This window comes from Emys orbicularis, chromosome 4 (genome assembly GCF_028017835.1).
Source record: "Emys orbicularis isolate rEmyOrb1 chromosome 4, rEmyOrb1.hap1, whole genome shotgun sequence".
NCBI lineage: Eukaryota > Metazoa > Chordata > Testudines > Emydidae > Emys > Emys orbicularis.
In genome coordinates, this window is record NC_088686.1 from 23538263 (window position 1) to 23553081 (window position 14819).

General features: G+C 48.4%; 1 protein-coding gene across 1 annotated transcript in view; it reads right to left on the reverse strand.

Moving 5' to 3' along the window:
• Window positions 1-5778, reverse strand: part of LOC135877485 (cytoplasmic dynein 1 heavy chain 1-like) — an 88784-nt gene extending 83006 nt beyond the window's left edge. Inside the window, exon 1 of the mRNA XM_065402926.1 lies at window positions 5520-5778. Within this exon, the coding sequence (XP_065258998.1) occupies window positions 5520-5778 (259 nt within the window). The remainder of the gene's footprint in view (window positions 1-5519) is intronic.
• Window positions 5779-14819: the final 9041 nt, after the last annotated feature.

Below are 14819 nucleotides of genomic sequence, written 5' to 3' on the forward strand. Positions count from 1 at the left end.
TCTGAAGTCTGGCTCTTATTCTGAGAGTTGATAGTAGTCAGCACTCAGTGCTTTACATTTTCAAGTCACGGTAGAAAAGTCAACACTAAACATTTTAACTTCATAACCAAGCACGAGCGCTAGAACTCTACCCATTGCACTTAAAGGTATTTAACCTCCTTCCTACTGTATTAGTTGTGTAAAAGCACTGATAATCCAGCAGCATATTTCCAGAAGTAAGTTTTATTACACCAGGTGACGCTGACAGGAAGCACAGCTCTAGTGAGCTAATCAGTACTAAAAAAAAAAAAAAAAAAAAAAAAAAAAAAGAACAGGAGTACTTGTGGCACCTTCAGGACTAACAAATTTATTTGAGCATAAGCTTTCATGGGCTACAGCCCACTTCATCAGATGCACAGAATGGAACATATAGTAAGAAGATCTATACACATACAGAAAACATGAAAATTAATCTTAATCATCTTAATTAATTAGCCTCTTAGAGTTGGTATGGCAACTTCCACCTTTTCATGTTTTCTGTATGTATATACACCTTCTTACTATATGTTTCATTCTATGCATCTGATGAAGTGGGCTGTAGACTGCAAAAGCTTATCCTCAAATAAATTTGTTAGTCTCTACGGTGCCACAAGTACTCCTGTTCTTTTTGCGGATACAGACGAACACGGCTGCTACTCTGAAACCTAATCAGTACTATATTTCCAGCCCACTTTTCAGAATGTTTTTAATCATCTTTTAAAAATTCAATATATGAGTGGTCAGGCTATTAATTTTTAGTGGCTGAAGCTGACCAAGAGTGTCCATAAAAGTCACGTGGGTCAGTTTTAAAAATATTAACAAAACCTTTTCTAGAATGTTGTATTTTAAAAGTTGATGTTTAGGCTATTAGTGTTGAACAGATTCCTTTTTGATGAAGTATTTAAAACAAGATTTAGAATTTTAGCAAAACTGCTCTCCCCATATAGAGGTGCACCTTTGTCTGGTTCCTCTATACTAGGGTGGCCAACCTGTGGCTCCGGAGCCCCATGCAGCTCTTCAGAAGTTAATATGCGGCTCCTTGTATAGGCACCGACTCCAGGGCTGGAGCTACGGGCGCCAACTTTCCAGTATGCTGAGGAGTGCTCACTGCTCAACCCTTGGCTCTGCCATAGGCCCTGCCCCCACTCCACCCCTTCCCGCCCCCTCCCCTGAGTTTGACGTGCCCTCGCTCCTCCCCCTCCGAGCCTCCTGCACGCCACAAAACAGCTGATCCGGAGGTGCAGGGAGGGAGGGGGAGGTGCTGATCAGCCGGGCTACTGGTGGGCAGGAGGCGCTGGGACCGGGGGGTGGAGCTCATGGGGGGCTGCTGATGTATTACTGTGGATCTTTGGCAATGTACATTGGTAAATTCTGGCTCCTTCTCAGGCTCAGGTTGGCCACCCCTGCTCTATACAAAGAAAGCATCTGAGGGTATGTCTACACTACAATTAAAAATCACCCAAACCTCTGTGCCTGAATGAAGGGGCTGTTTAATTGCGGTGCAGACAGGCTTGGGCAGACTGAGCTCTGGGACTCTCCCATAGACATTCTGGGCTGGAACCCGAATGTCTATGTTGCTCTTTAGCCACATTCAGCTGGCACAGGCCAGGCGCAGGTGTCTAATTACAGTATAGACATACTCTGAGGGAACAACAGTCCTTTACAGACCCCAAAAGATCAAACCTATTCCTGATCCAGACACTCCATATATTTCAGAGACATGTAGACCAGGCCTCAGCCTGTTGTGTCTCTTGACAGGTGTTGGGGCTACAAGGGAACATGACAGTCAAAGCTTCACACACTAGTTATTACAAACCAGATCAGAAATTTTATTGCAAGTAATGCAAATATCTTCCTAGGGCATCTAGGAAGAGGCTGGACTGGATAGTGTGCTAATGTAAAGGGTAGCAAAGGGAGAGGTGTGAGTAGAGAGTGGATTGAGATCTCAAAATCAAAAGACAGCTGCCGGTTTATGTAATGACATAACAAGATAGGAAACATGAACACATTTAAGACCAGCACTCAATAGTGCATTTGAGTCAGTTATTCCAAAACAGTTCCATAAGTTTCCCTTACTGCACATGTGTGCTCATAGTCTCTAGTGAAAGAGGTACCAGTAGGATTTACAGAATGCAAGTCACTTAAGTCAAAGACAGTTGCCAACTGTCACAAGCTATTAAAAGGAGATGACTACTAAAATTAATGTTTACATGTTAGTCATTAGTCTGAAGTAAACTAACCTCGCCCTTGAGTATGCCAGTATAACATCTGACCATGTTGCGTGCAACACGCACACACTTCAGGCTGTGACTTTGTCAAGAAAATTGTTAAGAATCACCCCAGGCTAGTCATGGAGGCCATGGAATTTTTCTACAAAGATTCCCACATTGACATTAACACCGGTTCAGGTAAACTGGTGTTCACGCCTTTACTTGGGCAGCCCACCATACCGTTTTAAGCACTACGTAGTTTGGATTTGGAGGTCTTCACCATGGTGCTTAAAAAGGTCTGGCCAGTTGATACTGTCTACACTTAACATGAAGTAGAACTTCTAGAATTGCTTCAGCTGAACATTAGGAACAGTGGGAAACGGAGAGAGAGTTTCCCTGGGCTGGGGTCCAATAATTATATACAGCAAGAATGTCATAAGCAATCTTTTGGAACCGTTTACAGTTATATAACTGCTGGAATCATTTGCTGTTTTTACCATGTTAAATAAAACCCAGGAAGTTAAAGTGAGCTATTTTGCCCATTCAAGATTTTGTGGTGCTGAATTTAACATCCAATTAACTTACTACTGCTAGAAGTATCATGAAACGGCAATTTGTTTTTACCAGGGTTTGCAGAATCAGCCTCTTGGCATTTGGCCCAAGGCATATTTGTTGGGTGAAGTTTAGGTAGAGCAATGTCCTCAAAAAACACTTATCCTGTCAGGAGTGAGGAAGTGTATCCATCACAGAAAGGAATGAGTAATACCAAAATGTTCGCAAACTGCTCTCAGAGCACTTTCCCTTAGACGTAAGATGAAAAAATAGTCTGTGCCTGCAATATTTGAACATGCTTGGGTAGACTGGGGACCAAGTGCACTAGGGGTACATCTACACTGCAATAAAATAACTCACTGAACAGCTGTGGCTGGTGCCCATCAGCTGATTCAGACTTGTGGGGCTTGGGCTGAGGGGGCTAAAATTGCAGTGTAGACATTAGAGCACAGGCCTTGTGAGGGGTGTGGGTACCAGAGTCCAGTCTCCTACCTGAGATGAACATTTACACTGCTATTTTTAGTCCAGCAGCCCAAGCCAAATGACTTGGGCTCTGAGACTGTGCCGCAGATTGCATTACAGTGTAGACGTACTTCATGTGTCTCATAAATGGGGCAACTGGAGTTCAAGCACAATTGGCTTATTTTGTGTGTGTGTGTGCGCGCGCGTGCGTTTAAGGACTTTGACTTCCCACTCTCACCCCACTTCTCCAAAGCTTTTTTGCTATAGTTGGGGTGATTGGGGGCTAGAAATCCTAATTAACTATCAAGGATTTGATATCTGTTATTACATCCCCATATCTGAAACTAATGTAGTTTATATTCGTCCCTACGAGCAATTCACCCATAAAAAGTTACTAGATGCTAGGGGGGGGAGGGAAGAATAATGTAAATATCTAACATAGAAAAGTACACAAGCCAGGTTTTGAAACATTTATTCAATTTTAACTGAATTTGTTAGTCTCTAAGGTGCCACAAGTTCTCCTTGTTCTTTTTAGTGGTGTTAATATAGCTCAGTTGCTAAGCATTCTTGCCTCTAGGCTATAACATCACACATCCAAGTCCTTCAACAGCACTGGCTCATACCCACTGTTTAAACTGCACTGCAGTACTTTGCAACTAGGGTGACCAGACAGCAAGTGTGAAAAATCGGGACGCAGGTAGGGGGTAATAGGAGCCTATATAAGAAACAGACCCAAAAATCGGGACCGTCCCTATAAAATCGGGACATCTGGTCACCCTATTTGCAACACAGTGGCAGGTGCAGTCCTTCAGATGAAATTATAGGGAGATTCCTTCTGCCTGCATCTGTGAACTAGCCACATAGAAACGAATGATCCTTTGATACTTCTCAAATTGAGCAACGAAAAATCCTAACATCATGTCCTTATCTTTTCAAGCCAGGTACCAGGCACAACTGCTGTTGTATTTACGTACATAAGACCTTTGAGCCAGCATCTACATATTACTTTATAAAGAGCTTTGGGGTGATACGTGGCACAACACAGCAATAAAGTCAGATGCTGATGTGAAGGAGGTCCAAGTTCAAGGCTTCCAAGCACTCCAGTGCTGCAAAGCCAAGATAGAAACTTGACAAAAAAATAAATGCATAGCGCAGGGGTGGCCAACCTGTGGTTTCAGAGCCACATGCGGCTCCTTGTATAGGCACCAACTCCAGGGCTGGAGCTATATGTGCCAACTTTCTAATGTGCCAGGGGGTGCTCACTGCTTAACCCGTGGCTCTGCCACAGGCCCTGCCCCCACTCCACCCCTTCCCGCCCCCTGCGCCTGCCGTGCCCTCGCTCCTCCCTCTCCCCCCAGAGCCTCCTGCACACCACGAAACAGCTGATTGGGAGGGAGGGGGAAGCGCTGACCGGCGGGGCTACTAGTGGGCAGGAGGCACTGGGAATGCAAGGGGGGGGGAGCTGATGGGGGGCTGCTGACGTATTACTGTGGTCTTTGACACTGTACATTGGTAAATTCTGGCTCCTTCTCAGGTTGGCCACCCCTGGCATAACTCATGGGAATGTTTTATCACCTTGACTTTGATTTCAGCCACAGTTCATATAAGGCAGTATACATAAATGTCTTTTTTCAAAGACCAATGCTGATTTCTTGATCTCGGTAATTTAAAACTGAAGTACCAATTTCTGGCAATTTTTTGTCCCACAGCACGGACATATTAGTAGCCTCTCTGTATAGGTTTTGGGTTAGCTTTCAGGACCAAGGTTATAGTTCATTCCCTCCCTGTGGGAATGGACAGGGGTGTTGCTGGGTGGGTTACAGCATCCCTTCTTCTCTCTATTGCAATTCAAGAGGTAATAGGGGGAGCCAGTTCCAATCCTTGGGGGAATCAGTTAGGGAATTGTTGATGGGGCTGTCTCCCCTCTTCCAGTTGCAATAGGGTGTTACAGGGTACACCACACTGTGCATGTGGGGTCAGCATCTCCCCTGGGGGGACGGGGTGGGAATACAGGGGGATCACAGACCCACCCCCACTGTGTGTATGTGTATATGGGGGGAGTCACAGGCCCGCCGCTCACTCTGTGTGTGGGTGGGGGGGGGGTCACAGACTCGCCCAGGCCTGTCACAGGGAGCGGGGGAACAAAGGTCACCGCGCCGCACAAAGCAGCAACTGTCACCAGCTACCATCTGCAGCGGGGGGAGGCTCCGCTCAACCCAACCCCACCCCGGCCCCTCCTCCCCCCCGCAGCGGCTCGGCGCCCGGCCCGGCTCTCACCCTTGAGCGTGGATCGCTCCACCAGCACCGTGTGCACCTGCGGGTCGGAGAGGAACTTGCGCATCTGCTCCAGGGCCCCCTTCTCCTCCAGCGCCGCCTCCAGCGCTACCGGGACCTCCCCGCCGTCCTCCAGCAGCAGCGGCACCAGCTTGCGCAGGTGCTTCTGCAGCACCGAGACATCGGCCACATTCTGCACCGCCGAGCCGGGCACCTCCAGGCCGCCCTCCTCGCCGCCCCCGCCGGGACCCCCATCCGACATCCCGAGACAGCCAGACACAGCCCACAACCTGCACCTGCGGCTGAGCCACCGCCTAGTACTACTGAGCCAGCCGCACCCACCGCACCGCCCTGTAACCACCTCCCTCCCCCGCCCCCCGCTGCGGGGCGGCCTGGGAAGTGTAGTCCGCAGAGCCCAGATGCGCACGACAGAGCCGAAGAGAATGACTACAAATCCCAGCATGCACGTCTTTTCCATTCTGGTCATAATAATGGGTGGGAGACTAGAATTTGCAGCCGGACTGATACATTTTCATGGGAGTTTTGTAAGGCTGGGGAGCCCGGCCAGTTCTTGCTGCTTTGAATGGGAACTCTTACCGTTTACATTTTAAGGTTTTTAGTTTTATTTGTTCTTGACAGTACTAACCAAGCAGCTGTAACCTGCGGTTGCCAGGTAATCAAGAGTGGGGGGGGGGGAAAATCTTATCCTGCCATCAGGTCCATGTGGGCGAACCTTGTGACCATATGGGATGCCATTGACTTCAGCAGGGTGTCGTGGGTAAAAAGGTACATCCCTTCTGGTCCTATTGCAGCATATGGCATGTTGGGCTAAATTCCACTCTCAGTTATGCTGATGTAACTGGTGTAACAGAGCAGAATGGCCCCTTATCTAATTGTTCCAAAGAGAAAAAAAATTCATATGTAAAAAAAGCCAAATTAGGGGACAGTAAAAATTAAATTTATAAAATGATCATATGAAAATCTGACATCTACTGAATACTCAGTAGATTAGAAAAGAGAGAGGCTAATAATGACCAAATTAAATGACATGATGTGGGCTGACTGCGGCCCCATTCCAGTAATCTGCATCAGCACAGGAGCCTGCACATACAAATCAATCAGATGGCAAAATCCACGCCCTGGTCCCACACTGTAGTTTAGCACTCCCACATGTACTTTACACTCATTAGATTAGTCCTAATTGTGTTTTTTAACTGGGCAATTTAAATAAACAACACTTTTGTTAGATATAGGCTTTGCACAATTTAATGAGTCCAGCACCTTAAGGGTTAATTCTCTTTTAAGCAACAATTAATAGATTCTAAGGCCAGAAAGGACCACTCTGATTATCCAGTCTGATCTCCTGTATAACACAAACCATAGAACTTCCGAAAAAATAATTCCTGTTTGAACTAGAGCATATTATAGGATGAAAGATGACTTGCAAAGGTAGAAACAACAAGGAGTTGTGGCACCTTAGAGACTACCAAATGTATTTGGGCATAAGCTTTCGTAGGCTAAAACCCACTTCATCAGATGCATGGAGTGGAACATACAGTAGGGAGCTATAACTACACAGCATATGAAAAGATGGGAGTTGCCTTACCAAGTGGGGGGGTCAGAGCTAATGAGCCAAGCTAGAGGAAATGATTGACATTCTCCAGTGCCACTCAATTAATTTTGATAGATGGGGCATGTAATACCTCATTTGGAGAGGGCTGATAAAGCACTTTAGTTTTCTTGATATTAAGAGTGAAACCAAGACATGCGTAGGCATTGGCAAACACATTCAAGATAGTTTGAAGATCTTGTCATTGCTCTTGTGAGAAGTATGTCACTACGATCTTGGGCACGAACTATGTCGTAGTCGAGGAGATGCCAGTGCTTTGACCGTGGCTGTCTCCGAGATGTTTTGAACTTTTCCTTTTGTTGGAAAAGAGTGTTCGTAATAATAAGTTCACGGTCAGCACACTTGGTCAGGAGCAGAATTCCATTTGAATTGCTTTTGCCAACTCCTTCTTTCCCGATTGTTCCTTTCCACAGGTCTGAGTCTCGTCCAACACGTACATTGAAATCCCCCAGAAAGATAATAATCTTGTCTTCTGTAGGGGTCTCCGATAAAATGGTTTCCAGCTGAGAATAAAAATCTTCCTTTACATTCTTATTGGCATCCAGTGTTGGTGCATAGGCGCTCACAAATAGTTGCCTGTTGATTTTTGGTGAGCCTCAATCAGAGTGTCATAAACCACTCATTGAAGCCAACTGGTACTTCAGAGAGGCACCTTACGAGCTTGTTCTTTATAGCAAAGCCCATTCCATGGAATCGGGGTTCATCTATAGATTTTCCCTTCCAGAAGTAGGTGTATCCTCCTTTCTCCTCCCTCACCTTCATCAGCTCTTCTAGTTTCGGACAAAGCAGCAATATCGATGTTAAACCGACTCAATTCACGAGCAATAATGACTGTACGTCGCTCTGGTCAGTTGCTGTTTGAGTTGTCCATCAGGGTACATATGTTCCAAGTTCCAACGTTGAAAAGTTTCTTATATATTCGACCTCTGAGGTGGTGATCCTGCTGGATGCGGCTCTCCAGCCAGAAAAAAACAGAGGCAAGACTATTTTTAGAGTACCTTTTCTAACCCCTTCCCGATGTGGGGTGAGCAGAGTGGATCCTAAAAAGGACTGCTCAGTCATGGGTGCAGCTGCCGAGATGCTTGACCCACCTCAATCCTCGAGCAAGACGACTGTATCACACACACACCTCCTGGTGTGTCGGTCTGTGACTAGGAACTTCTGGATTTCACTGTCCTGTTCCCATCGCCACTCGCCGATCGCCACCAGACTTTTGACTTGTGCAAATGTTATTTTCCCAAAAACTGGAAGATGCTGGTGTGAGACTTCTTTTAAAGCAAGTTCAAAATGCAGGGGACCATCACGTAGGACTTCACTCCATTTTAAGTGATCAATTCTTGCTGGAAAGAACATCTTGAAGACCCCTTAACCATAATTCTATGAAATAAACAGGAGTACTTGTGGCACCTTAGAGACTAACAAATTTATTTGAGCATAAGCTTTCGTGGGCTACAGCCCACTTCTTTGGATGCAAGCCCACGAAAGCTTATGCTCAAATAAATGTGTTAGTCTCTAAGGTGCCACAAGTACTCCTGTTCTTTTTGCGGATACAGACTAACACGGCTGCTACTCTGAAACCCATAATTCTATGGTTGCACATGAAGTCCTAGAGCAAATCCCTCAACAACCATTTAGGGATGAGCTCTGAGACCCTCCCAATTTGTATGAGGTACACAATGCCACCAAGCAGATGAAGAACAACAAGGCAGCAGGTCTAGATGGGATCCCCACTGAAATCTTTAAAGATGGTGGACCAGAGCTAATTTGGCAGCTTTACCTGCTTATCCTTAAAATCTGGATAAAGGAGGAGATACCCAGTGAAATGAGGGATGCCCTGATTGTCACCCTCTTCAAGAAAGGGGATAAAGTGGATTGTGGAAATTATTGTGGTATCTCCCTCCTAGCCATTGCAGTGAATCACCGTGCCCTCTGGACTGTACTTTCTAAGATTGGATGTCCTGATAAATACATCAATGTCCTACAATTGATTCATGATAACATGAAAGCGACTGTTCTGAGCAGCACTGGCTCCAAGAGTGAACCTTTCAAAGTACAAATAGCAATCAAACAGGGCTGTATCATCGCTCCAATCATGTTTGCGGTTTTTATTGCCATCATTCTTTACCTAATTGCTGGGAAGTTTGCAGCTGGCATTGAAATCATTTACAGAATGGACAGAAAGCTGTTCAGGCTTAGCAGGCTGGAAGCCAAGAGTAAGATCTCCACAACATCTATTGTGGAACTTCAGTATGCTGATGACAACACAATCTTTGCCCACTCTAAGAAAGATCTTCAACTATCTTGAATGTGTTTGCCGATGCTTACGCATGTCTTGGTTTCACACTTAATATCAAGAAGACTAAAGTGCTCTATCAGCCCTCTCCAAATGAGGTATTACATGCCCCATCTATCAAAATCAATGGAGTGGCACTGGAGAATGTCGATTATTTCCTCTACCTTGGAAGTCATCTTTCATTCAAGGCAGATATTGATGCAGAAATTCAACATCGCCTCAGCTGTGCCAGTGTAGCTTTTTCTCATTTACGGCACTGGGTTTTTGAAGATCACAACATTCAAACAGACACCAAGCTTCTTGTTTATCAAGCCGTTATTCTCCCAACACTGTTGTATGGGTCCAAATCTTGGACAACCTATAGACATCACTTGAAAGTCCTTGAGAGGCACCATCAACGCTGCCTTCGTAAGATTCTGAAGACCAAATGGGAAGACAGGTGCACCAATATTAGTGTTCCAGAAGAGGCAAAGACCACCAGTATCAAGGCAATGATCATCCGTCAGCAATTCCGTTGGACTGGTCACATTGTCCGGATGCCAGACCATCGCCTCCCAAAACAGGTCCTGTTCTCTCAGCTGAAAGAAGGGTGGACAAGGGTGGGAAGCCATAACGTGGGTGAACAATGGAAGTGTTATAAGGACTTGCTGAAGGACAACCTAAAAAAGTGCAATATTGACATTGACACTTGGGAGACACTTGCCCAGGATCGCGTAAAATGGAGTGAAGTCCTACGTGATGGTCCCCTGCATTTTGAACTTGCTCGCCAACAAGCTGAAGAGGACAAGAGGTGCAGGCGGAAGGAGAGGCTGGCTTCCAGTCATGATCAACAGCCTCCTGCTGAGCCTGAAAACATCTGCCCTCATTGTAATAGAACTTGTGGTTCAAGGATTGGCCTTATTAGCCACCTGAGGACCCATAACTCCCATGGAAGATGATCATACTCGGTAACGAGTGATCGCCCATCACTAACCTGTCTGACTCCGTCATGTTTGAGCTGGTCTGGGCTTGTGTATGTTACATCTGTTTCTAATGTCTCCAGGTACTAACTAAGCCAAAACATGCTCCTTCAGTAAAACTAAATAACTTTAATTGGCTCAGCAAAACAAACAAGGCAATAACAACAAACCAAGGTCTCGAGTAAGCACAGTGTGACATTACAAGTTGCCCTTGAATTCCACTCTGAAAGGCTTCTATCGGGACCAGGGTCCCACTGCCTTGGTGCTATATAGACATGGCATGAGACATGGTCCTTCCTGAAGAACGTACAGTCTGGAGTCAGTCTCAGCTGCCACTCCGCTAACTCCTACCTCTCAAAGCTTGAACTCTGCCCTCCAGCCAGTTCTAGAGCTGCAACTTGGTGCAACAGCACAGATAAAGTTAGTTTCCTACAGCTGCATACCTTGCCTTCCCCACTGCTTGCCTTTCACAGTAGGCAGACTAACACAACACAAATAGCCTGTATGTTTAATGTGCCAGATAATGTTCCATCAAACCAAGAGATACTCTATAGCTGAGGCACAGCTGTGCCATATTTCCAGTTGCGGTGATTGTTTAAGCAGAGTGTAATGAACGATCCATGTGTGTGGTGTTCAAACAGAAAGGTGCAATGGAAGGTGTAGTTCCAAACTGGACCACTGGGAGAGCTGTTCCTTGCAGCTCCCATCTGTCAGACCACTTTGGGAAATGTGGGGAGGTGACTGGTTTGTTCAATATGACTGGGGGACTTTACTGGGTAAGCTGTTGGAAAGACAGAGAGTACCAGTCCCAAAGGGGTTCAGGGCCAATCATGGTTGACAGAGCTTTGTATAAAGAGGACAGTCCTTCCCAAGGAAGATAAGGAACCACCAGGAGTGTCAGTAAGTAACTGTTTCAATCTTATTACTGCCCTAATTTTTGGTGCAGCTATACAGAGTGTTTCTGTGCCTGTATATCCCTGCTGCTAGCCCTTCTTTCTGCTTAGTAGGCAAAACAAAATCCTGTTCTGCACTGCTTCTGCCATGACTCAACCACACTTTTTTTATTTCAGTTTTGACCCCTCAACACTTGCAATTAGGAGTTTTTTAAGCACCAGTTCACACGGACCAGTTGATCACAACTGTTTTCACCTACTGTAGACAGATCTTGTGAGATTCAAATAAACATTTTCTCACAGAGCTGCATGACTGAAAGAAGAATAGTTGTAATTACAAACGTACTGAAATCAGCTGTAGGTCAAAGCACTTACCCTGGCATGCTTTAGCTCCCATATCCCAGCCTTGAGCCAAATTTAGGTATGTAAGTAAGTCCTGTACAGGCTGCTCACTAGCTGCTCCATCCTTGTTATTGCTCTGGGTCGGGGGGTGCCCAGCTCAGAGGGGCTGGGCTCAGAGCTGGGGGTTAGGGTGGCGGGGGATGGGTTCGGGCTCAGAGCTGGGGGTCAAGGTGGTGGAGGATGGAGTCTGGGGGGTGCCTGGCTCAGAGGAGCTGGGCTCAGAGCTGGGGGTCAGGGCTGTGTGTGTGGGGGTGTCCGGTTCAGAGGGGCTGGGCTCAGAAGTGGGGGTCAGGGCTGTAGGGGGATGGGGTCTGGGGGTGCCTGGCTCAGAGGGGCTGGGCTCAGAGCTAGGGGTCAGGGCTGTTGGGGTATGTGTCCCCGGTTCAGAGGGGTTGGGCTCAGAAGTGGGGGTCAGGGAAGGGGGGGGATGGGGTCGGGGGGAGTGTCCGGTTCAGAGGGGCTGGGCTTGGAAGTGGGGGTCAGGGCGGCGGGGGTATGGAGTCAGGGGGGTGCCTGGCTCAGAGGGGCTGGGCTCAGAGCTGGGGGTCAGGGCTGTGGGGGGAGGTATCGGGAGGGTGTCCGGTTCAGAGGGGCTGGGCTCAGAGCTGAGGGTCAGGGCTGTGGGGGTAATGGAGTCGGGGGGGTGCCCGGCTCAGAGAGGCTTACGATGCTGCTTATTCCCTCTCCCAGAGCCTCAGCGAGCCGCGTCCAGGAGCTCCTGCCGCTCGGCCCGCTGGAGCTCGCAGCCCCGCCCCCTTACCACGCGGCTCTGAGCAGGAGGACCTCCGGCCCTGCCCGAGCCACGCCGCTGCAGCGCAGTCCAGGGACGCAGCGTGCTGAGGTGTCGGCGGATAGGGGAAGGCGAGGCGAAGGCAGGGGGGGTAGCCTCCGACATTCTCGTGGGGGCCCCTGCGAGGCCCAGGGCAAATTGCCCCACTTACCCCCCCATCTGGGTGGCCCCATGGATTTCCATAGTGGAAGAGTTGTAAGAATACTTAACATTGGGGGGGGAGGGATAGCTCAGTGGTTTGAGCATTGGCCCACTAAACCCAGGGTTGTGAGTTCAATCCTTGAGGGGGCCATTTAGGGATCTGGGGCAAAAGTTGGTCTTGCTAGTGAATGCAGGGGACTGGACTCGATGACCTTTCAAGGTCCCTTCCAGTTCTATGAGATAATATATGGAGATATACCTACTTAATGAGTGGCCACAATGTAAAATCATTTCATCTCTTTATGTGTTGTCACAGAGTGCGGGGGAGTCAGGGCCCGCATCCCCCACTTCCTGCGATTCACCATGACTCTCAGCCAGCCCATAAAACAGAAGGTTTATTAGATGACAGGAACACAGTCTCAAGCAGAGCTTGTAGGTACAACCAGGACCCCTCAGCCAGGTCCCTCTGGGGGGCAAGGATCTTGGACCCCAGCCTTAGGGTTCCCTGCCTCTTCCCAGCCAGCCCAAAACTGAAACCAAAAACACCCTCCCACAGGCTCTCCCCCCTCCTTGACTCCTCCTCTCCCTTTGTCCAGTTTCCCAGGTAGACGGTGTCACCTGGCCCAACCCCCCTCCTGGCTCAGGTTAGAGGCTCAGGTACCATCCCCCACTTAAAGTCATTCCCCTGCTCTCCCATCTCCCATGCAGACAGTCCAGTAAAACTAAACGACATTCCCAGGTCAAGCCACCCCGCTCCCTACTGAGTCACATCTCTCCCCCCTTCAAGACTGAACTGAGCAGGGTCACTCTGACCCGTGACCTGGGGAAGTTCAGGTCAACGTATCCGCTATCATGTTAGCACTTCCCTTCACATGGACCACGTCCATGTCATAATCCTGCAGGAGCAGGCTCTACCTCAGGAGCTTGGCATTGGCATTGATCGGGTGCAGCCAGGTCAGGGGAGAGTGGTCGGTGTACACAGTGAAGTGTTGCCCAAACAGATATGGCTCTAGTTTCTTAAGGGCCCACACCATGGCCAGGCATTCCTTCTCGATGGCCACGTAGTTTTGCTCCCGGGGTAGCAACTTCTTGCTCAGGTAGACGATGGGGTATCTCTCCCCCTTTTCATCATCCTGCATTAACACCGCCCCTAGTCCTGTGTCTATGGTGTTCACCGACGCCTCAAAGGACTTGTCAAAGTCTGGGTTTGCCAGAACTGGGCCACTGACCAGAGCCTCCTTCAGCGCCCAGAGAGCCTCCTGGCACTCCTCGGTCCAGCCCACCTTGTCTGGCTTCCCCTTCTTGCACAGCTCAGTGATGGGGGCAGCTATGGCGCTAAAGTGGGGTACGAACCTTCGATAGTACCCCACCATCCCAATAAAGGCTTGGCCATGCTTTTGGTTTGTGGAGCAGGCCAGTCTCTGATCACCTCCACTTTGGCTGGTTCCGGCTTTAGGCAGCTGCTCCCCACCCAATGGCCCAGGTAGGATACTTCAGCCATCCCCACCTTGCACTTCTCAGCTCCTGGAGTCAGTCCAGCACTTGTCTAACCTGCGACACGTGGTCCTCCCAGGTCTGGCTAAAGACACAGATGTCATCAACGTACGCCACAGCAAAACTCTCCATCCCCCTCAGTAGCCGATCCACCAGGCACTGGAAGGTGGCCGGCACCCTTTTGAGGCCGAAAGGCAGGGTCAGAAACTCTATCACCCCTCTGGGGCTCTATAAGGCCGATTTCAGCCTGGCATCTGCATCCAGTGGCACTTACCAGTAGCCCTTTGTAAGATCCATGGTGGTAAGATACCGAGCGCCTTCCAGCTTGTCTAGGAGCTCGTCAGGCCTGGACATGGGGTAGGCATCGGATACACTGATGGCATTAAGCTTCCTATAGTCCACACAGAACCGGATAGACCCATCCTTTTTGGGGACCAGCACCACCAGCGAGGCCCAAGGGCTGGAAGACGGCTGGATCACCCCCAAAGCCAGCATCTCCCTGACCTCTCTTTCCAGGTCCTGAGCAGTTTTCCCTGTGACAAGAGGGAGCATCTTATAGGAGAATGTGATCCAGTCTCCACCCGGTGGACAGTCAAATTAGTGCATCCAGGCTGGTTGGAAAACAGCTGTCAGTACTGATGCAGAACCCCTCTGATCTCAGCTTGCTGGGCAGGGGTCAGCCAATCAGAGAGGGGAATTGT